The 25,532-nt window shown below is 41.9% G+C and overlaps 6 protein-coding genes across 17 annotated transcripts; 3 read left to right on the top strand and 3 right to left on the bottom strand.

The window, feature by feature from the left end:
* The first annotated feature begins 315 nt into the window (after positions 1 to 315).
* LOC117140765 lies at positions 316 to 917 on the top strand. Its single transcript, XM_033303848.1, has 2 exons — positions 316 to 583; positions 638 to 917. The coding sequence occupies exons 1-2, from the start codon at positions 346 to 348 to the stop codon at positions 886 to 888; spliced, it is 489 nt and encodes a 162-aa protein (XP_033159739.1). The 5' UTR covers positions 316 to 345; the 3' UTR covers positions 889 to 917.
* Positions 918 to 9,296: 8,379 nt separating this feature from the next.
* On the bottom strand, positions 9,297 to 10,176 carry LOC117139377 (signal recognition particle 9 kDa protein). Its single transcript, XM_033301635.1, has 2 exons — positions 9,958 to 10,176; positions 9,297 to 9,892 (listed from the first exon to the last, which is right to left on the bottom strand). The coding sequence occupies exons 1-2, from the start codon at positions 10,096 to 10,098 to the stop codon at positions 9,800 to 9,802; spliced, it is 234 nt and encodes a 77-aa protein (XP_033157526.1). The 5' UTR covers positions 10,099 to 10,176; the 3' UTR covers positions 9,297 to 9,799.
* A 297-nt stretch (positions 10,177 to 10,473) lies between these two features.
* Positions 10,474 to 20,565, top strand: LOC117139376 (JNK-interacting protein 3). 12 transcript variants are annotated; one of them, XR_004459361.1, is made up of 17 exons: positions 10,474 to 11,207; positions 12,809 to 12,829; positions 13,389 to 13,625; positions 13,691 to 13,846; positions 13,904 to 14,309; positions 14,469 to 14,573; positions 14,821 to 14,856; positions 15,356 to 15,373; positions 15,830 to 15,887; positions 15,966 to 16,144; positions 16,210 to 16,432; positions 16,499 to 18,112; positions 18,175 to 18,395; positions 18,466 to 18,666; positions 18,761 to 18,821; positions 19,002 to 19,093; positions 19,731 to 19,817. XR_004459361.1 is itself a non-coding variant. In XM_033301629.1 (16 exons), exons 1-16 carry the CDS (start codon positions 11,106 to 11,108, stop codon positions 19,735 to 19,737), a joined length of 3,645 nt encoding a protein of 1,214 aa, XP_033157520.1. In that variant the 5' UTR covers positions 10,474 to 11,105; the 3' UTR covers positions 19,738 to 19,824. The 12 variants fall into 12 exon arrangements, 9 of the variants coding, with proteins under 9 accessions (XP_033157520.1, XP_033157517.1, XP_033157516.1 ...); XR_004459363.1 differs by lacking the exon at positions 12,809 to 12,829; XM_033301629.1 differs by lacking the exon at positions 19,002 to 19,093 and having other exon boundaries at positions 19,731 to 19,824.
* Positions 20,566 to 21,545: 980 nt separating this feature from the next.
* On the bottom strand, positions 21,546 to 22,027 carry LOC117139621. Its single transcript, XM_033302075.1, has one exon. The coding sequence runs from the start codon at positions 21,928 to 21,930 to the stop codon at positions 21,664 to 21,666; it is 267 nt and encodes an 88-aa protein (XP_033157966.1). The 5' UTR covers positions 21,931 to 22,027; the 3' UTR covers positions 21,546 to 21,663.
* A 179-nt stretch (positions 22,028 to 22,206) lies between these two features.
* On the top strand, positions 22,207 to 23,678 carry LOC117139619 (transmembrane protein 43 homolog). Its single transcript, XM_033302072.1, has 3 exons — positions 22,207 to 22,631; positions 22,688 to 23,280; positions 23,341 to 23,678. The coding sequence occupies exons 1-3, from the start codon at positions 22,306 to 22,308 to the stop codon at positions 23,550 to 23,552; spliced, it is 1,131 nt and encodes a 376-aa protein (XP_033157963.1). The 5' UTR covers positions 22,207 to 22,305; the 3' UTR covers positions 23,553 to 23,678.
* Positions 23,574 to 24,755, bottom strand: LOC117139620. Its single transcript, XM_033302073.1, has one exon. It carries the CDS (start codon positions 24,729 to 24,731, stop codon positions 23,685 to 23,687), a length of 1,047 nt encoding a protein of 348 aa, XP_033157964.1. The 5' UTR covers positions 24,732 to 24,755; the 3' UTR covers positions 23,574 to 23,684.
* Between the last annotated feature and the right edge of the window lie 777 nt (positions 24,756 to 25,532).

The raw sequence follows: 25,532 nt of genomic DNA, 5'->3' as shown, positions 1-25,532 counted from the left end.
AAAGAGATGGGATTGGGGCTTTGGTTGGTTCGAAAGTGTGGGGATTTTATGTGGAAAGTGTGGGGTTTTGGATTGGTTTTCGGTTTTTAGTTCGCATTTTGTTTATCTGATTTCATTTTGATTTTAGGGGAAATGGTTGCGTAAATATGCAATTAGAGCTAAAATATTGTAAAAAAGAGCATTATGGGTAAACTTGATTTAAGTTAGCTTAAGTGATAATTGGAAATATTACAAATTCGTTTGATTCCAAAAACTTTAATTTTTCAAATTTTCACTTTTTAGTTGTATATACTATTTTTACGATCCCAGCAGCCCTTGAAGAAACACACACATTTGGTATCCGATATGTTTGGAAAACTTTTTTGGATTATAGCCGCTTATACCACCACCGTCCACAGTTTCTATGAAAAAATGCTATGTGCGAATTGTTCGAAGATAAACCGGGATTGCGACGTTACGACAACCGGATGGAGTTGTGAATTCGAAGTTGATGCCCGGAAGTTGGATCCCCATGTAAATTCTTCCAAATTACCGCCATTTCTACAGACTTGCCTGCCAGCCGGAATGGGTTTTGTAAAAGAAAGTGAGTAGCTTAGCCATAATACTTTCATATTACTTAAAAGTGGCCAACTTAAAGGGCCAATACTCGGGTATTGCTGTTTCTGGTCACCGGAAATGGGATGCCAAAAGCTCAAACGAAAAGGTGCAGATACTGAGAGTAATGTACGTTGTCATATGTGCAGTCGGGCGATTTGGTCATCGTTGATGGAAAATAAGACATGTCCCTGCGGAAAATGGTTTATAGACGCAGAAGACAAGGCCACTAATCGTAAGATATCAAATTTAATAGTGTTATCTACATTAATATGCACATTACTATTTTTGTAAGCCAAATAAATATTGAAATCAATTTTTTTAATCACAAAACAAAATACGGAGAACTACCAATCAAAATAAATATTTTTTTCAATGGAAAATCAAATTTATAAACCCTTTCTTAGATCCAAAAATACTGCCATAAATTTGCAGTAGCAACCCCATAAATTCTGTTTTGGATCAATGATAAATTTTCTGACATATTAGCCTAATCAGGCGTTAAATTTGCCAGCAAATATCACTAATAGAAATCGCCAATAAAAATAAATCGTCACATATGCTGCTGCAATTTAACTGATGCGGTCAGCATATAGAACTGAAAGAGAGGGATGAACCGAGTATGAAAGAGATGGGTAGCACATATCCTGACCTGCCATTTCTCCCTTTACGTCGTGTTAATTCAGCCGATAAGTGAACAATAATGCCAGAAAATTTCAACAGATTTCCAGCGCCTTAGTTAGCTAAGTAAACAGAAGTTGCAAGGTTGGCAAAAAGGGATGAAGGCGGAGGGTTGATTGAGTTGACTTTGGCACTTGTTTTCTATCCCCCCATACAGATACATCAAAAAGGGCAAAGACTTTTCAAAACATTTTTTAAACAATAACCGCAAAAAAGTGAAAAACAAACCAAGGCACCCTTCATCATCATCATCATCATGGGATCTGCTCATTAATCACAACATCACAACCGCACCCAAGTGAGTTGCAGTTGATAATTGAGCAAATATTGATGTGCAAATAATTGGCATTAAATTGCGTTATCAATAAATAATTTTTACATTTCAGCAGCTACAAAGATACACAGATACGGATACTTCGTCCAGTTGTATCTACAAAGTGGCTGCCATTCCAATTGGCTGGCTCATTATGTTGACAGAGTTGTGGGCACAGCGAGTTCACTATACAAATGTAAATGTGTGAATGCAAATTATTACTGCACTTTGATATTTATTATTTGCATTTTTTTCCACCCACCCAGAGCTCTTGGTTTCGTCTGGATTTTCTTCTTTTCGTGCAATGTTTTAAACAAACCCAGACGGGTCATCGTTGCCTGACCCCAATGATTACTAAATGATTGCCACATTTTCTAAGGAGGTCAATTAAAATGTTTACTTTTTGATTGCAAATTGAATGTTTCCTAACTAATTTACAGACTCGTAGAACTCAACTGCTGATTTTTCTATAATTTCATTCGTTTTATCATGCTGAACGAAACAAACACGTCATTGTAAATCAAGTGAAATAAATATTTTTTATAATATGGCGATGTAAAAAGTAAATTTCATTTATTTACACGCAATTTTTAATGGCATTTTCGCATTGAGAAAATGACTGCGAGTCCAGGAAAGAGCCCACCCCAAAAACTCCGCCCCAAATACCACTGATAAAGTTTATAATTGAGTTGTGTTTTTTCATTAAGTGCGCGAATTGATTTGCTTTTGTTATTGGCTCGCCAACGAAGCAAACTTATTAAAAACTGATAAACTCATTTCAGTTTTACCCTTCCTCGTATTTCATTATTATTTTTAATTGGTATATATAAACCGTCAGAATTATGGGAATCATTAATGAGATAATACCGCCACCTGATAATCCTTGGTGTGGGGTTTAGAGAGGAAATTGTTTGCTGAACGATTGCAAATTATTATTTTCATTAGACCACGTTAGAATACCATTTAGTTTCCGCTCGGCGAAGATTAGCGCTTTAAGGTTTTAGGGCCGTTTGATAACAATCAATGATTTTCGGTCATCATAAATCTTGCTGATAGTGCTGATGAAAATAAGATTTAAAGAGGTACAGAAGGTAGTGAGGTATTTTTGAATGAACTTACTTTCCGGATTCTAAGTATGTTGTTTTGTTAATTATTTAAAAATTCGTAATATATAAGTTCTTTTAAGTACTTATGAAAACATATTTCTATTTACAAAATAAAAAGTTCCTATACATGTGCAACAACCCTTGCTAAACGATTGCAGTTTAAGTTTATCTCAGTAATCACGCAATCTTAAAGCAACATGAACGCGATATCTTTATCTGTATCTGTATCTATATCTTGTGTATATGTTTATAGCTTCTGTATCTGCATTGGACTGCCTCATTAGCCACAGCGCAAACAAATTTCCAAGCCGTTGCAGACCGAAAACCAGAGCCAAAACCGAAACCAAAACCCAACCAAGTCGAGGTGTTTGGAGTGGAGTGGATTGGAGTGGAATGGGTGCTTCTGTTTGCACACAGTTGAGATACATTTAGCTGCCGTTGCGACATCGCAGTTTTTTAACCTCTGCAGGGAGTACTTCCTGATATGTACCATATATATGTATGTATGTACATATATGTATATAAATATGGGACCATATAGTGAGTGCGATGAAGCGCCAGACGATTGGAAGCGAAAGGTAAACGTGCACTTTCCGATAAGAAGGACGCACGAAAATCGCATTTTGATTTGTGCTCCTTATTTGATCAGATACTCGGGCTGAGATACAGATACACGGCACTGCTGTTTGCCTGCCAGTTTGTAATTGTTTGCATAAGTGCATTCAATTGCCAGATAATGATGGCTCCTCTGCCATCCTGCATACAATATCAATTCATTTGTATTTATAAAATATACGGATATATATTTTTTTTTTTCATTTTCGGCCTATTTGCCTTACCTTTTTTTGGTCTTGTTTGCGGCCACATAATTTACTATCTCCGCTTATCAATTCATATTTTATTTGTTCTCTTTCTCCGGTGATTTTCTTGAGGGTTCGAAAGACCCTTCTTCGTACTTAAGTTTTAATTTCTGCGCTGACGTCTATTATGATGGATTAATTTTCAATTATGAAAGAGTGTTCGAAATGAAAGGAATCGAATCGTTTCGAATCGCTTATCTCAGCTGCCTTCAATTTCGGACTTTCTTATCTGGCCGCTGCTCATATATCGCTAATAATCAATTTTCAATTAATTCAAAATCCCTTATCAGACGTCGCGCCCTCCGCACTTCTGCTACCCCTGATATTTATGAAGATGGAAAAATTATAAAAATTTGTTTAAAGCCGCTTAAATGGTCGTCACATCACTCGAAAAGTTAAGAATTTGAAGTTTGGAAGAAGTGTCGTAATCTAATCGCTGACGGCGCAGCGATTTAATTTATATAATCAACTTGTTTTCATAATTAAAAATATTAAAATTGTTTATTGAACACACACACAATCGAACTGATAGCGACCATTGGCCCATTTGATTGGATTGGACGCCTCTGCCTCCTTAGCGCTTATCTTGGCCTAATTGAAATTGCATTGAAATTGATTGATTTGCCCATAAACGTTTGACAAAATATCAAAGTTTCTTTCTTTCACACTGAAACCCACTCACTTCATCACCCTTTCCTAATCGTTTTATTCGGTCTGGTTGATTTGTGGTAATAAAAACAGGCCATTCCTGCTTAGATGACAGCTCAATGGGCCAAAGGCTTCGAGCAGGGGTGTTGTAAATCATTTAAACCGAATCCGACAGCCAATTGTGAATTTTATTCAAATGCGTCAGAAGGGTTCAATTAATCTGGAGAGGTGTGATTGGAGCAATAGATTGCCAAACTTGAGACCGTCTGGGGCGAAAATTTCGAAGCTCTTGAGAAGAAATCTGTTGTAAATATTATGTACTGAAGAATGGCAATTACTTGTGAATTTCTCTTAGACCAAAAAGTGAAGAATAAATAAATATGGCATTTTTATTTCTTATTCGATGTAAAGCATTCCCAATCACTCCACTCATCCCAAAATGTCACGTAGTCGTCGAAAATATGCGATTGCCCTTAGACATTCCCACGTTCCTAATTAGCCGCTTGGCCATAGACAAATGGCCAAAAACAATGCAATGAAAACTGGGCAAATATGAAAAGTTTTTCAAAAACATTTAGCAAAGTCAATAAATCGCCGGAGATCCGGACTTAAATGAATAAGAGGCGCCGCGGGACAAACGACCAACGTATTAATCTCCATTAAAAGGGAATTTCTGTGAATTTATGATGGCGCCACCTAGCTTTCAAGATGTCTGTGCCACACCCCCCCTCTCAACGCATCGACTACCTTACTTACGCATTGCGTATTTAACATTTTGCCAAAAACGAAATAATTCGAAAGTAAACAAATATGCCAAAAAAAAGCAGACGATTGTATACCTTGGTATGCCCCTCCCTCAGATTCCCCCCTCCCCGAAAACCATCAGCGTCTTCGTCGGCGAGCCGAGTAAACATTTTAAGCTGCCAGCCCGAAAAACGCTAATGGGTAAACACAGATGCGGTTAAAGAGACGCCGGAGTCTTGAACTTTGCGGAGGAGTCTTGAAAACGCGATTTAAAGCGCGTAAATCCTTCAGAAACGGGTATGAAAATTATCATTTCCGGTAACTAACTAACGGTTAAATTGAATTTAGGTTTCCGGTAGATTGTAAAACTGTAACTGACGGTTAAAGTAAGTTAAGGTAACTGCTCTCGCAAACTTTTTGTTGGAATTCGAAAGTCAAGATTAACTTAAAGTGGTCATACTTTGCAATACCCATTATCTTTCGATCAGCTAGCTAATCAATTTAATTGATTTAGGGAGGAAACATTTAAACGTGGGTTAGCGCGGATAACCTGACCCGCCTGGAGTCACGGAAATAGCCACTTGAACCGGGCAAATCTCTCGATTAGCTGGTGTAATCAACCAAATTGGTGGCTTAATCGAGAGTTGCCAAGTGCGAATGGGCCAGAAGACGAGGCAGTGGTACTTTTGATTTATCAATAATTTGAGTTCAAACCGAGCTGCCTCCATTTATGGCGACCTTATCAAGATGTATTAAGCTCTAATCATAGACGTTGATTTACCAGGCCAAAGGCAGACCCAGTTCGCGCACCCAACCCTATAAATAAGCCATTACCAAGCCCATCGTATATTAGTAATAACAATTGCCATTTATCAACTGTTTTGAAATCGCCCTCTCGCACCTTTGCTATATGTTTGATTTGTGCACCCCGATAAGTTGGAATCGTGTGGTGATATTGTTAGTATGTGGTTGTTAAGGAGAGGCCCATGACAAATCTCCGGGTCCCGAAAACTTGAGTGGCCAATTGCTTCCGTATCTGAACATAACTCATATTTTGTCATCGATTCCAGGGCACTGCGAAATTTCTGGCTAACTCCTTGTGATTCAATTATAATGAAAGTGATATAATTTTAGTACTTAGTTTCTTATAGACATGCTGTCACCTCTTCAACTTGATTGTGGCCTTTTGATGATTATGATATATTCCGAATTGACGTAGGTTAAGTTCTTCCGGTTCGGACAACGCATACTTTTATGCCACCTACAGATACATTTAACTGGAAAACTTTGTTGTATTGATAATGAAATCATGGGTGTAATTATGAATTGTTTGCGTGTAATAATTATGAATCAAAAGTTCTATGAGTGCGTCAAGCTAAACTGAAAAATTACTTGCAATTTATGGCCCAACTTCCTTAATGAGCAAGAAAAAGTGATTCAATTATTGATAAAGTAGAAAGTGGAGTGTATTTTTGCAATTCATTTTTTGTGTTTATTTTTTATCAAAGCTAACATACCTTTTGGGAAGGGTATGCCAAACAAAATGGAGTCGAAGCGGCTTCTTTTGGAGTCGTTCAAAGTGATTTCCCTTCACCTGCAACACCTTCAAAGCCTCCATAGGCACTCACCTCAGCGCGCTGCCCAGGTGAACATAACTCACCACTTGATTTATGCAAATAAGCCACGTTTAATTATGACCATTAGCCACTGTTGAGCGGCTACCGTTTTGAGTCAATAGAGCGGCCCAAGGGGGCGGAAAAGGGGTGGCAAGTAGCTTTTAGTCGGTTTGCGTTTCAATTTCGCTTTGTTGTGAACAAACTCCGCCCCCCACCTGCCTTGGGGAAGGGGTAAAGGGGGGAGATGGTGGGGCATGGGGGCTGTGAGACAATGATACCTGCCTTTAATGAGTTTTTTATTGACCCAAGCTATTGACCGAGTTATAAGACGAAGCGGCTGAAATGTGTGACTAATATCAAAGGGAATTCGCGGGCTAAATCGATTTAATCCATTCAAATGGGAAAAACAATAATAATATAGATATCCTATAGATAAAGATAAAGATGGCTATAGATATTATTTTGAATAACCAAAAGAACATTTATACAAATAAATAGTTTTAATAAATGTTTAGGTTCCAAAAAGCAGGCTATACAAATTTTTCTAATGTAGAAAAAAACTTTTGGTAGAAGTAGTTATCATTATGATATATAACTTTAGATCAAACTCCTCACCTCGAAAGAGCATCCATATCTGTATAGCTTTACTTCTAGTCTTAGAGAAAATCCTCAACATGCGCCGGTTTTAGATTGTGCAACAAATCGGTGGTCTTAATTTACAACTAATTGTCATATGACCAACTAGTTATGGCAATCAAGCGGACTTAGTTATATGGCCGCGCCGTTCCGATACCATATAAAACCATATATATATTATATATTAAATCAGTGGGATTGCCATGGCGGTCTGACCATGGCGATAGAGTCAACTGTGGGCCGTCTAATTGCATGCTAACTGTACTTAAATATCTTTATAATTGACGCCACAGTGGGTGTCGTAAAAAGCACGTACCGCCCTGGTCCGCGTAATACTAGTAGGTCTATTTGACAAGGCCTTACCGCCCGGAGACACCGACACCCCCAATCAGACCCGCAACCCCCGCCGAGTGGACCCCACATCCCAACCACCCGCAATAAAAAGGTATTTATGTTATTTGTCAAGTTTATCGCAACAGTTTGAGAAGGGCGGGCGGCCAAGAATCGCTGGGGCCTAATTAAACCATGGGCTTTATCGTCTTGTAAAGATCGAAATTATTGCCACCGTTCCCGTTGCTGCTATGCTTACAGTTTACGACCCCCATTTTCCAACACCAGTAGCAGGCCCCCCAACAATCGCCCATCTATATACAGAGGTGGTCAAAAGTATTTACACAACGAGCTTTTTTTTCAATTAGTTGACAATTGAAAAAAAAGCTCGTTGTGTAAATACTTTTGACCACCTCTGTAAAATATATGTTTTTCCAATGCACATATATGTATGTACTGGGTATATATGAAAGCGTTACAGATTGCTCGTTGTGGTTTCTGTCTTTTGATTTGTTGATTTTGATAACTGCAACTTGTGGGGCTGCCTATAAAATTTATGGGGTTTTTATTGCACTCGCAAGCCCCTTGGAAGGATTGGAAATGGAGATCTATATATAGCCACTATAATATTAGAACCCATGTATAAAGCAATACTTGCACACCGTCAAAATAATTATATTATTAATTTTAAAAAGGGATATTCATATTGTTTAATCATATATTATTATAAAACCATCTTAAATTTATACCCATTCCTTTCTCCAGCTTTTTAAAACGCATAAAGTGATTGTGATTGCAATGCAATGCGCTGGACAAACAAAGCCAAACAAAAAATCGAGTAAAGCCCGGGGCAAACACAAACATCCGATGGGTTGGGCAGAGGATCGCCAGCGATCTCCACCAGCCAACGTCATCATCTGCGTCTCCTTCAAACAGAAGCCAAATGAGCTTGTCGTGGAGCTATGCATAGTGCTGCCGGAAACTGACGGTTTCTTCAATCGAATGGCCAAGTGAGATGGAGTCCGCTTGAGCTGCAACTGTAGGGTTGGTGGAGGGCTGATCAAAAGGTCCGCTCGAGCGGATCTCTGTGGGTCAAGCAAACGCTTCGACTTAATCCAAAGTGGCTACTGAGTTGCCTGCCGTTCGACAGGTATGTAGATAGATCCCACCTCAAACGAAGTGCATTCTGCATTCTCAGCAAACACTTGTGGGCTACCGATCGTCCAGTGTCCCAATGTCCGAGTGTCCAATTGTCCAATCCAGTGGCCAGCGGTTCCAGTCGTTCCATCAATCTTTTGCGGCGGGCTGCTGTCAATCTCCTGCGGCAAATAAACTCGAGTGCCTCTCGCAGGCAAATAACCAATATTTGCTCTCGGATTATTAAGTGAGCCAGCATCCCATTCCGCTGTCCATTTCCAGTTCCCATCGGTGGTTCCTCTGTTCCTCCTCCTGCTTTCAGGTGGCTTGTTAACTGTTTGCTCGGGCTGTTTAATCGCTTTAATGGTTAGGCAATTAAGAGTTCTTCGGAAAACGTCTCCAAATGCCAACTACTCCCTCTTCTTGTGCTGGAAATATTATTAAATTCTTTTGATATGCTCCGAAAGAAATTACATCCATTTCTGGTAATGTGAGTAATACTATAAATATTATTTTATGTGAAAAATATGAATGGTTTGTTTGCATTACCTATGACCTATTACCTTCTAAATGTATATAAAATGGGTTTTATAAACCAAATAACCAAATTAATAATAAAAACATTAAAAGATTGCTTAGTCTCGTTGCATTTTTCAGTTCTCCCTTGATTTATTTCATGCTGATCGTTTCATGGAAATGTGTTGAACGACCGATTGACTCTTACAATAAATACAAAACCGTATGGTTAACTTTAAGAAAAACATTTTGCACCGCCGCCGCTAACTGCAGATGGGGATTTGCACCACCATAAGAGTATAATGATGATGATGATGACATCCGCAATTCATTCGCAACGTGTACAGAGCAGACATTTATGAAATGTCGTTTAAAAGCAGGCTAAATGCAGCAGCTACTCTGATAGCCACATTCGAATGTCAAGAACTCGGCGGCTTTTTTGGCGCTTAAAAACTAAATTCAATGCGGGTGTTGATGGCACACACGCACACACCTGCTCCGGCGAAGTAACAACAGCATTTGGGGCCGATTCACATGCTCATGCATGTGCTATGATCTTTGTTGTTGTTCCTGGGCAGAAGTGTCGCCGTGGCCAAAAAGTTTCTGTTTTTCTGCGTTCTATTCCTTGGACGCCATGTGTCCCACCAAGTTGCTGGTGAACTTCTCGATTTTCCTCAGATCCGGCATGTTCTCCGCTTTGTACTGCACACACTGTGGTTTAATGAAGTACAAATTTAAAAATGCGTTTTGCATTGATAATGGAATTGGGTGCAAACCTTAACGTTGTCCGTCATTTTTAGCAGAATGTGGCCCTTGGAGTGCACGTATTTCATGGTAAGTCGACAGTTCTGTGGATTGGCCAAGTACATGTTCTCGACGGCAATCTCGAAATCATCCCAGTTCTTAACAAAAACCATTTTTTATTTATACAAATGGAAATCCAGGCGAAATTATTAAAAACAACAACAGCAACTGGACGGCGTGACGTTGAAGCTATCGAAAAAATACCAAGCCAACAAGTCAAAACTTTTCGATAACGATTGGCTCAACAGCTGGAAGCCCCATTGTGAATGGCTTAGTATTTTTTCAAATATTTGTTGCCGGTTTTTCAATCAAGTGCCTTAAAACCTTGCTAAATTTAAGCTTTGCAAATTCGTAAAATTTTAGAAATAAATATGATTCCTTTTAGTAAGATACGATGTAATAATTGCCAAACATTACTTAAGTGAGACCGTAAAACACATAGTTAAAAATACCACTTCGCCACTGCTAGGTGATTGGTATTTTCCGGGTTACACAGTCACACCCACACCCACACATCGTAGCTGCGCTGCAAAGTGTTTCAATATTTATTGCAAAAATGGTGTGAAAAACCACTGATTCGCTTAAATTTAGTGCTCAATTCTAAGCAACGGATGGCCGCGAAGGCGTGGGCAGTGAAATTCGCGAGTAACATTGCTGAAAATACAGCGAAAAGCAAACGCGAAAAACGATGAAATCTAGTCAATCAAATATTGTGAATGGATGGGAAAGAGAAGAAAGAGGGGCGCAAAACGAAAACGCAAATAAAAAGTGACACGCAGAAGCCAGCTAAAGTGCAGTTTATTCAAATATAATAGATATTTGTTCAAAATATAAATATAATCTCACAAATCATCATAGAAAATCAAGTGTCTGTGTGTGGTGTGTGCGTGAGTGTGGGAGTCTTTCTCTTTCTCTCTCCCTCTTTTCTCCCCCATCTACCTTGTTGTTGTTCTGGTGGGGTTGAAAAGCCATTGCCTGCATAACGGTTAACGCGTGACGTACGACCCATCAAAATTAGTCAAGTGCAGCACCCTACCGCCCCTCCCCCACACTAAAGAGAAGAGAGCACACCTCCTTTATAAAGAGAGGGATCCTCCGATCCACCCAAACACCATTCATCATGATGGACAACGATGATGCACTGCTCAACAATGGAGGACCACAGTCCGGAGCTGAAACCGTCTACGGCACCGAGGACAACAACATGGTCATGTCGGAGAAGGTACACAAAAGCATCTTTCATCTTGTTCTACTGATAAGTAACCAGATCACTCGGAGTGGGAATAGTATAAGCTCACCGTTTAAGGCCATTTGTAAACTTAAGGTTTTTTTTTCTTGACCAAGTTTCAATAGCAGTCCATTGATAGTTTATAGCCAGGAAAATTCCCTGTGATACCATTGACTAATTTATACTATTCACTGAATCATACGGGCGTTTCTGATTCTCCCTTAAATTTGATAACGCACCATGAGTAGGTTTAATCTGTTCTGGGTCTCTGCTCCTTACCATCCACTTTCAGACCCACTCGTATCGTACAAGTAACACAAACACGAGATAATGAGGCTATAAAAGTGTTCCAAGCGGAAATACAATCGCAAGAATATACTTTCTTTGCACATCATTCTTGCTCTCTTCGTATTTCATTCTCGTGTATATACCCTTTTAAATTATGTAAAAACGCAGCCAACAATTGTTTATTATGCATCAGCTGACGTCTGTGGTCAATGACATTAAAGCTGGCGAAAAATAGCAGCCAAAAATGGGTAGAAAAAGAGAGTTAGAGAGCAAAAGAAGGGTAAGAAGCCGGGGACCAGAAATCAATAAAGTCAGTCAGTTGGCCCTCAAATTTTATGACCGCCTCACGCAATATTCTGCAGAGAAATAAATACCATGTTATAAATTTGGTTAAACATCTCTTATCTGATAAGAAATTCTAGAACATAAAACACAATAATTATAGTTTTGGTGTTTTTAATTAACTGCATTTAACCATAAAGTATATTTATTTTTTCAAAATCAGTTTAATAAAATGGTATGACACCATAAAAGCTTATCGATTTTTATAGCCCTAAACTCCATATATATATAGTATGATGTATTCCCCAACTGCCCCATCTGCAGTCTTGTTTATTTTTAATTTTCACCCCAATTCCCCGATTGATTTTGCACTTTATCAGCTTCGCTAGCTTTAATCGGTCTATGTAAATCAAATCAGGGGGCCTCCCTCGCAATTTCGTACTCATATAAGTGTTATTTCGCTATCCTCACCCCGAAATGAGCTCATCAGGTTCCCCAATTCATGGTTCTCGGCGCACATGGGCGGCTGATAAGCTACCTGTTAATTGAGTAATGAGTTCAAGCGGGAAGCATTGCTGACACGCCGATAAAAACTTGTTTTTTAGCCCAACGAGCGCAGAAACCATTTGTGAAACAAGTCTGACCAAAAATGTTTGAATACTTAAGCTAGTTGGCCTTTTAGGTATGCCCAACCTTGGGCGGTTGACGGGTTTTTATTAGAGAATTACCGTCTCTTTCAATGTAAATGCCAAGAAATGCCGTGTAAAACCTAAAAACTAAATTTAACTCCAATTAAAATCATTTTTATCGTCCAATCGCATGGTTATTTTTTCTGTTTTTTTTTTATTTTATTATCTTATTTAACACATTTATCGTAAATAATTCTGAACCGAACTCACTCATTCATCATGCACTTATTCATAAGACGGGTTTTATTTGCACATTTTTCATTTAATCAATTTGTTGAAAATTTTGTTTTTATGTGTCCTTTACACCATGTTTTTGTTCTTTTCTTTCTCTTTCAGAATGAACAGGTTGTCAGCATCGTGAGTTATCAAAATTTTTCGTTTGTGGTCTATTTATTTTCTCTCCAATAATCTTTTTTTTTTTGTTACACACATCTCGATACGTAAATGCACGATATATACATAATTGTTTAAACCATTTAGTTGAGTACCATTTTGCACGCTTTTCGTTTGTTTTTAACTAACAATTAAAAGCTGGGAAGGTGTCAACCTTAACCTTTCTCGGTTCTATAATTTGCCGGAAATAATCGAGTTTCTTTACTTTGTTTTATAACCAAATGCATGCGTTTTTCATTCACATGAACTGCGGCCACAAACCGCAATTATGTTAAACGATTTAATGAAGTCATTAATTGGATGTTTCTTACTATCTCTACTTGATACTCTGTTTGTGTGATTATGTTGCTTCTTCAGTAAATAAAACCCTCTATGAAAGTGAAATAGCCTAAACAAATTAAACCTATATTTATGTAAAGGTTTCTACGATTTTTGTCCCACCTCTACTAATCAATTGCACTTTGTTGTCCCTTTGATGCGCCAAAAACGAAGCACAAATCAAATGATGCAATTACTCTTCCAGGTCCAACAACTGGCGGGCAGTATTTATCAGGAATTCGAGCGGATGATCAATCGCTATGACGAGGATGTGGTGAAGAACCTAATGCCGTTGCTCGTGAACGTGCTGGAGTGCCTGGATGCCTCCTATCGCATCAATCAGGAGCAGGACGTGGAGGTGGAGCTGCTGCGTGAGGACAACGAGCAGCTGGTGACACAATATGAGCGGGAAAAGAGCGCCCGCAAGCAGTCCGAACAGAAGGTGAGCGAATTGGTTGGAGCCTATCAAGTCATTGCCTTAAATTCAATAAAATTATATGCCACCAGCTATTGGAAGCCGAGGATCTGGCCGAGCAGGAGAACAAGGAGCTAGCCACGCGCCTGGAATCGGTGGAGAGCATTGTGCGAATGCTGGAACTGAAGCACAAGAACAGTCTGGAGCACGCCAGTCGTTTGGAAGAGCGGGAGGCGGATCTCAAGAAGGTGAACCCCAATAATTTAAAACCCTAGTACAGACATGAAATGTTTTGAATAACTTAGGAATATAACAAACTGCACGAGCGGTACACAGAGCTGTTCAAAAACCATGTGGACTACATGGAGCGCACTAAGATGCTGATGGGCTCAACGCACTCCCAAATGAGCACCGCCTCCGAACGCATGGATGTGAGCCGAGCGAGACTGAATCCCGTGGCTCGCAGCTCGGGACCCGTTTCCTATGGCTTCGCCTCGCTGGAGAATTCGGTGATGCTGGACACGGAGACCATTTGCAGTGTGGGCAGCCAGTCGGATGACTCTGGTCCGCCCTCGCTGCAGAACGAGCTGGACAATCTCAGTGGGACGGTGGAGCGTGGAGCTGTCACCGATGCACTGCAGCAGCAGCACCAGGCCACCTCGCCCCAGAGTCCCGACAGCAGTCCCGTTGTGCCAAATGTGCCCACAAATGGTAGGTGTAGTTGGTGTTTTAAGAATAACTACCGTCTGCTTACTTACTCATCCGCTGACCGTACTAATTTTTCCTCTCTTCTTTTGATTTTTGTGTTAACTCAACTAAATACAAAACACCGAAACTCCGAACAACCCAATCCAAACTCCCACACCCCAGTTGGTCGCTCGACTACCAAAAAGGAGCAGCGCTCGGATAACAATCTCTACCAAGAGCTGTCCTTCCAGGACAACGAGGAGAGTGAAGAGAATGAGATTGTAACAGGTGAGATGTTCGGCAAATGTTATTGGGACTACTCTATTGCACCATAAATGTTGTTAATCAAACCGGGATGGGTAAAAGGATACTCAAAGCGTGAAGTTTTCAACTCCAACCCAAGTTAATCAAGCTGTACTAATTGCCCATATCCCGTTTCTTCCTTTTTGATTTGCCTGCCCGTGCAATAAACTCCGCCCAACACGACATTGCTACACGTTCGTGGAACTATACTCCTTGTGACCGAACCATTTAGGCAGCTGGGTCCATCCTGGAGAGTATGCGTCCTCAGGTAGGTACCACTCAAGCACTCAAGACCATCAACCACAGCAGCAAGAGCAAAGACAAGTACAAGAAACTCAGCCACAAGCGCCATATAATTCGTACATATATGGATTCATCTATATAACCTGTAAATACATCAAATATCATGCGAGATTCGACTGAAAAATCTGTTAAAAAAAGAAAAGACAAAAGATTTTAGGATCTATACTAGCTGCGTATTGTGTGTGTATTCCCTTGTGATATCTGTTGGAAATTATGAGCTCGAAAGTGTGTCAGCCTGCTAAAGAGCATTAGCAAATTAGAAACATTTATTCAAATTTAGAAAAAGAAAATAAAATTTTATAACATCAACTCTAATTAAATTTCTCTTTCTTTTATGCCGAATTCTACTTGCCCAAATCCAAACCATTTCGTTTCCTCCCACAACACAAATATCAAATTCCTCTCGCAATTACTAAACACACTCCACAAAACAACTATATTTGCATTGTATTGATCCTTTGAAGCTAACGACAACTATTTTGGTAAGTCTAAAGTGCCCTGCAAACATCCACATATCTATACATAATGTAGCTCCCAGTAGAATTAATTCATTACCCTCTCTTACTCTCGTAAGTAGATATCGCTGAACATTTGAAAAAATGTATCTTTACTTTATTTTTGGTGCTTGGATGGACTTGAAACATCCACCTTCGTTTGGATTTTGCCATATCATTTGGTTTTAGCTTCTCCATTAGTTTGGTAGTTTTTAGTTTATTTCTTGATATGGTTCTGGATTTTTCTCTTTATTTTAAGGAATGCAATATGTGGAGGTTGCCATGACCATTGATTCTCATTTATTTCACTTGTAACATATATTTGTAATTTCATTACTTACACTTGAGTTTCACTTGAACTTCCCAAACGCTTTTACACTTGTTTTGTTAATAAAACCCTATACAAATTGCCAGTTATTGATTAAGCTCTCAAAAATTTTTCAGGCATGGGCAAGGAGGTTGAAAATCTTATCATGGAAAACAATGAGCTGCTGGCCACCAAGTGAGTGTCACTAATGATGTCCCCAATAGGGAATCAATTTCCTAGAAACCAATTATAACCATTTTCCACATCCTACAGAAATGCGCTCAATATTGTCAAGGATGATTTAATTGTCAAAGTGGATGAGCTCACTGGAGAGGTTGAAATCGTGCGCGAGGAGCTCAATGCCATGCAACAATCGAGGACCAAGTTGAGGCAGCGCATCAGTGAGCTGGAGGATGAGCTGAAGAAGGCCAAGGAGCAGGTCAAGCAGCAAAGTATGTTCTACCAAATGTAGGGAATGTTTCCGTGTAATAACTACGTCATTTATGTCTCATTTTAGACACTGAGCAAGAGGAGAATGATGTGCCGCTGGCACAACGCAAGAGATTCACCCGTGTGGAAATGGCCATGGTGCTAATGGAGCGCAATCAGTACAAGGAGCGTTTAATGGAGCTGCAGGAGGCAGTGCGTCTTACAGAAATACTCCGCGCCTCGCGTACCGTAGATAGTTTAGACAGAAAGTCCAAGCAGAGCATTTGGAAGTACTTTAGTAATCTTTTTACGTAAGTGTATAAACAAAACTCCCAGAATGCCCTATATTAACTTGTTAACCTTTCATCCCCTGACAGCCCCTCCAACCGCCCAACGGAACGCGTTGCGGACGGTCTCGGAGGGGGGCCGATGTTTCGTCACACCGGCGGAGGAAGCCCTGCCCACAGCCATGGATCCCCTAGCCGAGGAAGTGGAGGTGGCGACAATCGCCTGGCCCTAACCAGCGGCCAGCCGCCCGTGCATCCGGCCAGCGCTGGTCTTGCCAACGCACTCATTATGCCGAAAGACTATGCCGAGGAAGGCAGTTCCGAGAGGATAAGTGCAAGGAGGCGGGAACAGTACCGCCAACTACGAGCCCATGTCCAAAAGGAGGATGGGCGGCTGCATGCCTACGGTTGGAGTCTGCCGATTAACAAGGCCAGCCAGGAGGCGAATCCCAACCGGCATTCAGGAGGTGTACCGGTACCCGTATATTGTAATCCCCTGGCGGAGGCATCGCCCCACATGAAGGTGTTTTGTGCGGCAGGCGTTAACCTACACGGCGGCTTCACAAAGAATGGGCAATCACTGATACCTGCCAACTCACCATATGCTCCAAAATCTACGCTCAAGATAGCTGAGATAACCAGTCCCACGGCGGATCAGAGCATGGAGGCTTTGGACAGGCAGATGGCGAGGGTCAGCCTGGAGACGCTGGAGCCCGAGACGCAACTCAGTTCGTTCGTTTGGATATGCACAAGCACACATGCTGCCAGCACAGTCAGTGTGGTAGATGCCAATCAATCGGCCACTGTGCTCGATGCCTTTCCCATCTGCGCGTCGCATTTGCTTTGCATTGCCTCCGTGCAAGGAGCGATGGAGAGCGACTACGCCTTGCTGGAGCAATCGGAAGTGGTCAAGGCGGGCGAGATGCTGCAGCGACCGGGCGAGGGTGCTGAGCTATTGGGCAAAGTGGAGTTTGTGCGAGTGAAACCAAAGTCGGACGATGAGCAGAACAGCAATGCGAAGCAACAGCAGGAGGAGGAGGAGGCGAAGGAAGCCACAGAGAAATCCAACGAGCAGCTGCCGGCTGTGAGTGCCGAAGAGCCACTTGGCAATGTGGAGGCCATTAAAATACGCCAGCCACTGCCAGGAGCTCCCCAGCGATTGTCCACAGATGGCAACCAGACTAACAACAACAATAACAGCAGCAGCAGCAATCTATTGTTTGCCACCAAATCGCTGAACCCCATACTGGGGACCAAGGATCGTGATGAACCGGCAATGAGCTCTGTAGGTCCCACAATGTGGCTGGGCGCCCAGGATGGCTGGCTGTACGTGCACAGCAGCGTGGGAAGGTGGCACGAGTGCCTGCACCGAGTTCTCCTGCCGGATGCTGTGCTAGCGATTGTACACGTAGAGGCGAGGGTCGTTGTGGCGCTGGCCAATGCCCAACTGGCAGTGTTCCGCCGCCAGACAGACGGCCAATGGGATCTGAATAGCTATCACCTGGTGACGCTCGGTGATCGCAACCATTCGATACGTTGCCTCTGTGTGGCTGGCGAGCGCATTTGGGCCGCTCACCGCAACAAGATCTTCATCGTGGACCCCGTATCGCTCAACATTGTGCATTCGCTGGACGCGCATCCGCGAAAGGAGAGCCAGGTGCGTCAGATGGCGGCCACGGGAGCTGGTGTCTGGGTATCGATCAGGTGTGTAACTTCACCTTTCATGTTTGAGTGCTTCTAACTAAATGGCTTTCAATTCATTCAAGACTCGACTCCACGCTGCGGCTGTACAACACGCACACGTTCGAGCACAAGCAGGACGTGGACATTGAGCCGTACGTGTCCAAGATGCTCGGCACCGGCAAGCTGGGCTTTAGCTTCGTCCGCATCACCGCCCTAATGGTGTCCTGCAACCGGCTGTGGATCGGCACCAGTAACGGCGTGATCATCTCAGTGCCGCTAGCCGAAGTTCAGCCCAAGTCATCATGTAAGTCATGTAAAACGCTTTGTCTTAGAGCCTACGGAGCTAATTACTTGTATATTTTTTCCTTTGACAGCCGATCCCCATGGTCAGATGCCGCTCTGTTGCATGGCCAACGCTCAACTTTCCTTCCACGGCCACCGGGATGCGGTCAAATTCTTCGTATCGGTGCCCATGCTGCAGCAGCCCAATCTCAATGGTGGACTGACCTTCACCAACAAGCGACCCGATATGCTGGTCATGTGCGGCGGCGAGGGCTACATCGATTTTCGCATAAGTAAGTGGCCACCAACGAGTCCGCCGGATGAAACGGATTGGGCAGCGAAGCTCTGAGCCGTGTATAACCATTCCATATTCCATCCCATCTGCAGGACATGATAAGTTTGATGCTAGTGATAATGCAGCGCACTTGATAGTTTGGAAAGTCGATACGTAAGCTTTGATTTCTTTTTGATTTTGATTTTGATTGCATTGCTTCTTTTAGTTTTCTTTATTTTGTTAAATGCTTAGTTTTTGATTATTTAATTGTTTGTGTCCTTACCTAATTTGTTTTGTTTTGATTTGTTTTGCCTTCAATGCGATTTAATTGTGCGATTTCTGCCCCACACCTAGAACGTTCAATCTGTAGCAGGATGGTGGGTCCAACAAGTGGATTGCAGCATTTCTCTCAGCCGTGACCTGATCTGAACTAGCCCACTAAGCAGGTTTACGCAAGTCCCCCTTTTAATTTAATTTATGTTTTTCCTTACTGTTCCAATCGGCACCAGTTTTACTGCTCACGCAGTGCGTTTCAAGGCTAAAAGACTGATTTTTAAATGGTCTTTCGGTTCTGAAGCATTATACATATATCTATGGTCTAAGCACGTGAAACTATTTTTTCGCACAAAAACCATGCACCAGAAATTAATATATTGGTGTCCCTTGTCCAAAACATTAACTATAGTCACCATATTTTTGTGTTCAGGGTTGGCTACTTGTAGAAATCCTATAAAATACTCTTAAATCGGGTATATGAATAATTTTAAAGTATTTTATATTTTCTTAACAATACAATTTAATTAATTTTATTTATATTAATATTGAAATGTACTCTTATTTCCAAAAGACTTGTGTACAAACTATAAACAACTTGTGCAAAGATCACCAAACGCTTACTAAAACTTGAAACTAAAGACTTTGCCAACTGTAGTGTGGCCTGTATAAACTTTGTAAATGATCGAAGTCTAGTAATATAGCCTTTACTCTGGCATTGCAGCACTAATTCATCTTTCACATAGGATATTTTTGTGCACAGCAGCTGAAAACTTTAATAACTAATGCAAATGAATGGACTCTTTACAGACGATAACGACATGGAGAACAGTATTCAACTGGAACCAAACCAAACGATCGAGAATCGAGGCGATAAGAGTTACTTGATCGTGTGGCACGTTAGTCAGCGTTAAAACCGATGCTTTGGTCTAAGTGCAAATGAATATTAATAGCAGTTATATGAATGCATACGTGTATTATCTTATAATTCGATGTGCAACTACACAACTGCAGGCTAGCGAAAGGATTACCTTAAACTTTAGTATTTATCTAACTAACCTACCTTAAAAACTACCACGATGACAAAATGGGTTCTATAAAATAATTTAGTTAAACAATTTTTAAATTTGAGCCGTGAGGCTGCTCCAATTGATTCTTATTGCTTCAGTTAAACCAAAAAGGAAAACCTGCAAATTTATTTGTCAGTGATAGCCAGCTAAATATTTCAAAGTATATACAAATATACATATATATACTACTATATATATTTAAAATAGAGTGTAATAAGATTGAAATTTGTAAATTTTATGCGCTCTCCTGGCAGCAAGTTATGTATTTTGCATAGACACGACAACACCACATTTACTTTTAAATATAGATATATCTAAATCAGATATAAGAAAGTGCGCCTTGTCAAGGGAATTTCAGCGTGATTCTTTGTCCAAATATGTAGTAGAATCTTAATTTCGTGTATCTATATTTTTATTTTTATTTTACTGTAAAGTGCGATCATGATGAGCAATTTATATTTAGTTATTTTGTTAAATAATTTTAAACGTTAGCTAAAAATTTTAAACCTTTACTTTGATTGTTATTCATTTGTTTCGTAAGCCTATGTTTAGTAATAAAACAAATCTGACCAAAATTCATGCTTTTCCATCACATACAAAATTACATCGCTGCTATTTTGAAAGAGAATTCTTATGGCGCATATTCAGTGATATTTTCTGTTTAGCAATGGCGTGACATGAAAAACGAAAGTTAATATATTATTCATACGTATTAGCTTTGGCTTGACTTGTAAAAGCAAATCATAATAACAAAAAATAAATTTAAAAAAATGTCGAAAATTATTTACTGTAAATAAAGACTCATAAAATAGCAAATGCATTCAAGTTATTATATGAATCTAGGGAAGAACAAATATTACAGCGTTATTTTGGTAAGTGTTATTGAATACTTAACTCGGTATTTTTAAAAAACGATTTATGAAACAAAACCAAAGCACTTTAAAATAATTTGGTATTTTGGTTTTCAAACTGTTCATTTAAAAGCGGCCGATAAAAATTGCAAATTTCAAAGCCCGAAATACCGGATCTTAAGTACCTACTTTAACGTATTTTCACTAGTTGGGCACACTGGACTTCAAAATAGGGGAGCCCCATAAAAAAGCTTATATACATACATACATACATCTTATCTTGTTAAAGTGCGGATTCATAAAATGATTCAACCCGTTTATTTATTATATACACTGATTACTTGAATGTACTGATAACTTGATTGCCAATTTGTCTGTTCTTAAAATTGACAAAGAATGTATTAAATGCAATGACAAAGTGCGCATTTGGAAAACCTCAAAGCTTGCATAAAAAATATATTCATGTTATAACGCTCTTTACATCACAGACTTAAAGGATATGCCAATTTCGTTGTTTTTAATTATGCATGTAACAGGTAGATGGACTTTATAAAGTAAATAATTCTTGATCAGTTCTTGATGTTTTTCCATTTGTTCGCTTGCCAATTTCTATAGATAGGCGCCACGAATTTCCACGCCCTCTTTTGCTATGCTATAGTCGAGAAAATCGACTATCCCATGCTAATGTGTAGTATTTAACCAAGTAATGTGTACAAAAATGTATTTTATTCATGCAATTTATTAATTAACAAATTATGCATTTTGATCAAAATTACAAGCAGCTTTGCCTAACCAGGATCCACTATTGGAAGCAATTTGGATTTAAAAGTTGTTAATAATATTAGAAGCCACTCTATACTTCATATTCGACGTCATTAGCATTACGTTGACCTTTGCAATTTCCAAGTTCCGCTTTTGGTTCTCCTCATCCAGTTTTTTCAATTTCCCAATGTGCTCCTCGATCATCTTGGCGCGAGCTGGATCCTTTTCCATCCTCATTTCGTGCTCGAGCTCCATAATTTTCAGTTTAAATTGCCTCTTCTCCTTGTCGGATTCCACCACATGATTCATTGCAATTACACCATCCATTTTTGTATGCACGATTAATATGAAGTTGTCTTTGCACGATGTGTATTGACTGAATGACTGCCACTGCGTTCGCACAACGAATTAAATTATTTTTTAAGTTCTAAAGTACGGGGATTCCCCCAAATACAACAAAGTTTCTGGTATTTACTCGCATGCTGAAAATCGCTCTAGTCAAAAATAAATGACACATACGATGTGGAAAATGGTAAATATACCAGAGAGCTTAAAAAGTCTGAAAATCCAGGACATGATTCTGAAATGAAACTTTTCACCCCTGCCACCAACCGGTCACACTGCGTCCAATCAGCTGTTGTCGGAAATTATTTATAGCCAGCGTTCCACAGATGGTAAATCCATCCAGGATCGCCCGAATCGATGGCATCTCTGAACGAAACACTTCGTAGCCACTGGCCCATCGCTCTTTTCGGTGTGATCCTCTTCGTGGCTGGGAGCACAGTGCTCTACTGGAACGAGGGACGCGCCGTGCACAACATGATGGCGCTGGACGAGGCACACGCCGACATCTACTCGGTGCGCTTCACGGAGGAGGAGCAGGAGGTGGGCCTCGAGGGCAGAATCGTTCACCTATCCGGACCCATTCTCGTGGGCGAACCGCTCACCGAACCCGACTACAACATTCAGCTGCTGGCGGTGAAGCTCCGCCGGCGCGTCCAAATGTACCAGTGGGTCGAGGAGACGGTGTAAGTGGTTTTGGTTTCCAACGTTCCAACTAGCTCTAATTTCAAAACCTCCACAGCGAGCACAACTATGGCGAGAGCGTGGGAACGACGCAGTCGGACTCCCGCACCTACTATTACACGCGGGAATGGCGGGATAAGATCGTGGACTCGCGAAACTTCTACAACCGCCACGGGCACACGAATCCCAGTCACTTTCCCATCGAAAGCCACGTTCAGGTGGCGGATGCCGTCTACATTGGACGCTATGAACTGGGTGCGGAGGTGAAGGAGAAGTTTAACAACTACCAGGAGCTCACTTCGGACATTCGCCCAGAGGACAGTGGCGTCAAGCTGCATCTGGGCATATATTATCACACCAATGATGTTTTCAATCCAGAGGTGGGTGACCTGCGCCTGCTCTTCAGCTTCGCGGGAATGGAGGGCGAGGTGTTCAGCGTGGTGGGCAAACTGTCGGGCAACAAACTGGTGCCATACATAACCTCGCGTGGCGTTCCAGTGCTGCTCGTCTATCCCGGCGGGCTCAGTGTCCAGGAAGTGTTCCGGTTGGAGGCTCGTGCCCAGGTTTTGCACACCTGGTGGTGGCGCTTTGTCGGCTGGCTGCTGATCTTCTTCGGCGTCACTTGCAACACCAAAATCCTTCGTCTTCTTTGTAAGTCCTCTATTTTCTAAACAGTAGATCTCCTGTTCTAAATGGTAATATTTCCTCCAGTTGTACGAGTGCCGCTATTGATGGCCTTGGCACCCGATCCTCAGTTCCCGGTTACGGGCAACCTGCTCATCGCATTTTCGCTGGCTCTGACCATTGCGGCAGTGGCCTGGATCCTGCATCGTCCTGTGATCGGCGCCTGTCTCTTCCTGGCTGGCGCATCGCCTTACGTCTGGTTCACCCGCAATCTGGTCGACTACCATCGCCTGGACTGATCCATTTCAGAGTCATCTCAATATTATTTACAGGTTTATTTATTGTTGATTTTCATTGTTGAGCCAAATTAATCGCATTTGCCATTTACCCCTCGGCCAATAAAAACTTAACACTTAGTAACTAAACTAAACTTAGAACTCCCTGATGCCCGCACTGGTGGTGGTGCTGCCAGGTGGTCCACCTCCTCCCCCGCTTCCGCTCGCTCCCGAGACATTGGGCTTGGATTCGCTGGAGGTGTGCACGCTGGGGCTCTGTGATTTGTCCTGCTCCTCGTGACCATTTGGCGTTTCTTCGTAGCGAACATAGGGCTCGAAGCTGTTGTTGATTTGCACAGATCCGCGATGCAGATTGTTGGACTCGGCCTCGAAGAGAATCTCGTTGATGAAGCGCTCGGCCAGAAGACGCTGCTCGCGCGGCAGTCGCTTCAGTTTGTGCGTCCAGGTGCGGGCGATGGACTCCTCCTCCGGATATGTGCCCGCCAAATACTCGCAGGCTATGTTGAGCAGCTCATCAGTGTTGTGTGTGGTGCCTGTTGCCCCAGGACCGCCACTAGATCCGGTTCCTGCCCCCGTACATGGCGGCGTTTGCCTGGCTCGCTTGCTGCTCCCATAATCCACATGGTTGGTTGCTGGCGGCGGCGGTGGCGGAGGTCCAAATGATTTGTGAAACATCTCGGAAATGTTGGGCGTCTGACCACCAGCGCGTGGTGCTGGATAATGGAGGCCTGCTCCCTGGCTCTCCAGAAACGCACTCGGACAATTGCTGCTCTCGCCGAAGGCGAAGTTGGGCTCGTTCTTGAAGGCGGGATTGACGGCTAGAAACTTCTCCGAGTTGCGCAGAAAGTCCAGCTCCTGAAAGGTCCAGCAGCGGGGACTGTGGAGGCTGCCCGATCGCAGGGCACTCTCCACCACCTTCAGCTCCTTGCGGTAGTTCGTGCGCAGTGTGTTGATCTTCTTTTTCACATCCTCCACCGTGGCGTCCCGCTTGAGATAATGGTATATGGGCACCAGGCGCAGATAGGCCTCCGCCCGCTTCTCCCGATTGGTGTAGTCCCGCAGCGATGTGTCCCACAGCACGGGCAGATCCCTGTACGTCTGGATGAAGGCGCGCAGATAGTGTCGGTTCTCCTCCGCTCCCGACATCACCTTCAATCCGTGCGGCGGCGTTTGTGGCAGCATTTTGTGCGGATCTCTGGATTACCCTCTGCCAATCCTCGCCAGCTGCAGTCCTGCGCTATCTTCACCACTTCAGCGAATCCTTGATGGGCCTATTGACCAACTGTCAATGCGAGCGAGCTGTGTTTGTTGTAATTGCGCGTTTGACAGATTGTTTGCCATATTGACGTCTTCGGGTGGAGACGTGTTTCTTTCAAGCTACGAATAGCAAGTTCTAAAAACTACAACAGTATAGTGAAAGTTAAACACAAAGTGTAAAGTGCAGTTTGCACAACTAACAATTATTGACTATAGTAATTATTTACTAAAATAAATAATTATTCCATATTGTTCTGGTAATTGTTATATGTGGACTTAGAACAATGAATCAAAACGACATACGTTCTCAGCGACAATGTGAACAAGACGAGCGCCGGCTCTCTTTACAACGCAACAATGCATACTTTTCTTTCGTCTCACCGCAAATCGGTGATCGAGCACCCTCACCTTCAACTAACTCGAAACTTTTGCCCTCAGCGAACGACAGACCGCGTTCTTGCTCTCCCTCTCTGCCTGCTTCGGCTCACAAGTCGTGGAGCGAAGAGACCGCCTCTCCTACCCCGCTCCTCTCGCAGCGCCAAACGACCGTCCCGGGTAACTGTAACACTGCAATAACGAGTGCAGTGACCTCACTGGCAACTGCCACAACATCAACTTCGTCAGCGGCCCAACTAATTATCGCTGTGCCAGCTGTAAATAATTCAGCAGCACTGACCGTTTGCAACAACAATAATGCACGTAAAGAAGAATCAAAACAAAAGCAGA

The sequence above is a fragment of the Drosophila mauritiana genome, chromosome 3L (genome assembly GCF_004382145.1).
Source record: "Drosophila mauritiana strain mau12 chromosome 3L, ASM438214v1, whole genome shotgun sequence".
Taxonomy (NCBI): Eukaryota; Metazoa; Arthropoda; class Insecta; order Diptera; family Drosophilidae; genus Drosophila; species Drosophila mauritiana.
This window is presented reverse-complemented; position numbering and strand designations above follow the sequence as displayed.

Coding starts and splice junctions, on each gene's coding strand:
- LOC117139377 (XM_033301635.1), bottom strand. CDS start 10,098: ATGGTTTTTGTTAAGAACTGGGATGATTTCGAGATTGCCGTCGAGAAC. Junction 9,893..9,957: donor AAATGACGGACAACGTTAAG/GTTTGCACCCAA, acceptor ATTAAACCACAG/TGTGTGCAGTACAAAGCGGA.
- LOC117139619 (XM_033302072.1), top strand. CDS start 22,306: ATGGCATCTCTGAACGAAACACTTCGTAGCCACTGGCCCATCGCTCTT. Junction 22,632..22,687: donor CAGTGGGTCGAGGAGACGGT/GTAAGTGGTTTT, acceptor AAACCTCCACAG/CGAGCACAACTATGGCGAGA. Junction 23,281..23,340: donor CAAAATCCTTCGTCTTCTTT/GTAAGTCCTCTA, acceptor TATTTCCTCCAG/TTGTACGAGTGCCGCTATTG.
- LOC117139620 (XM_033302073.1), bottom strand. CDS start 24,731: ATGCTGCCACAAACGCCGCCGCACGGATTGAAGGTGATGTCGGGAGCG.
- LOC117139621 (XM_033302075.1), bottom strand. CDS start 21,930: ATGGATGGTGTAATTGCAATGAATCATGTGGTGGAATCCGACAAGGAG.
- LOC117139376 (XM_033301625.1), top strand. CDS start 11,106: ATGATGGACAACGATGATGCACTGCTCAACAATGGAGGACCACAGTCC. Junction 16,433..16,498: donor TACTTTAGTAATCTTTTTAC/GTAAGTGTATAA, acceptor ATCCCCTGACAG/CCCCTCCAACCGCCCAACGG. Junction 18,113..18,174: donor GGTGTCTGGGTATCGATCAG/GTGTGTAACTTC, acceptor AATTCATTCAAG/ACTCGACTCCACGCTGCGGC.
- LOC117140765 (XM_033303848.1), top strand. CDS start 346: ATGTTTGGAAAACTTTTTTGGATTATAGCCGCTTATACCACCACCGTC. Junction 584..637: donor AATGGGTTTTGTAAAAGAAA/GTGAGTAGCTTA, acceptor GCCAACTTAAAG/GGCCAATACTCGGGTATTGC.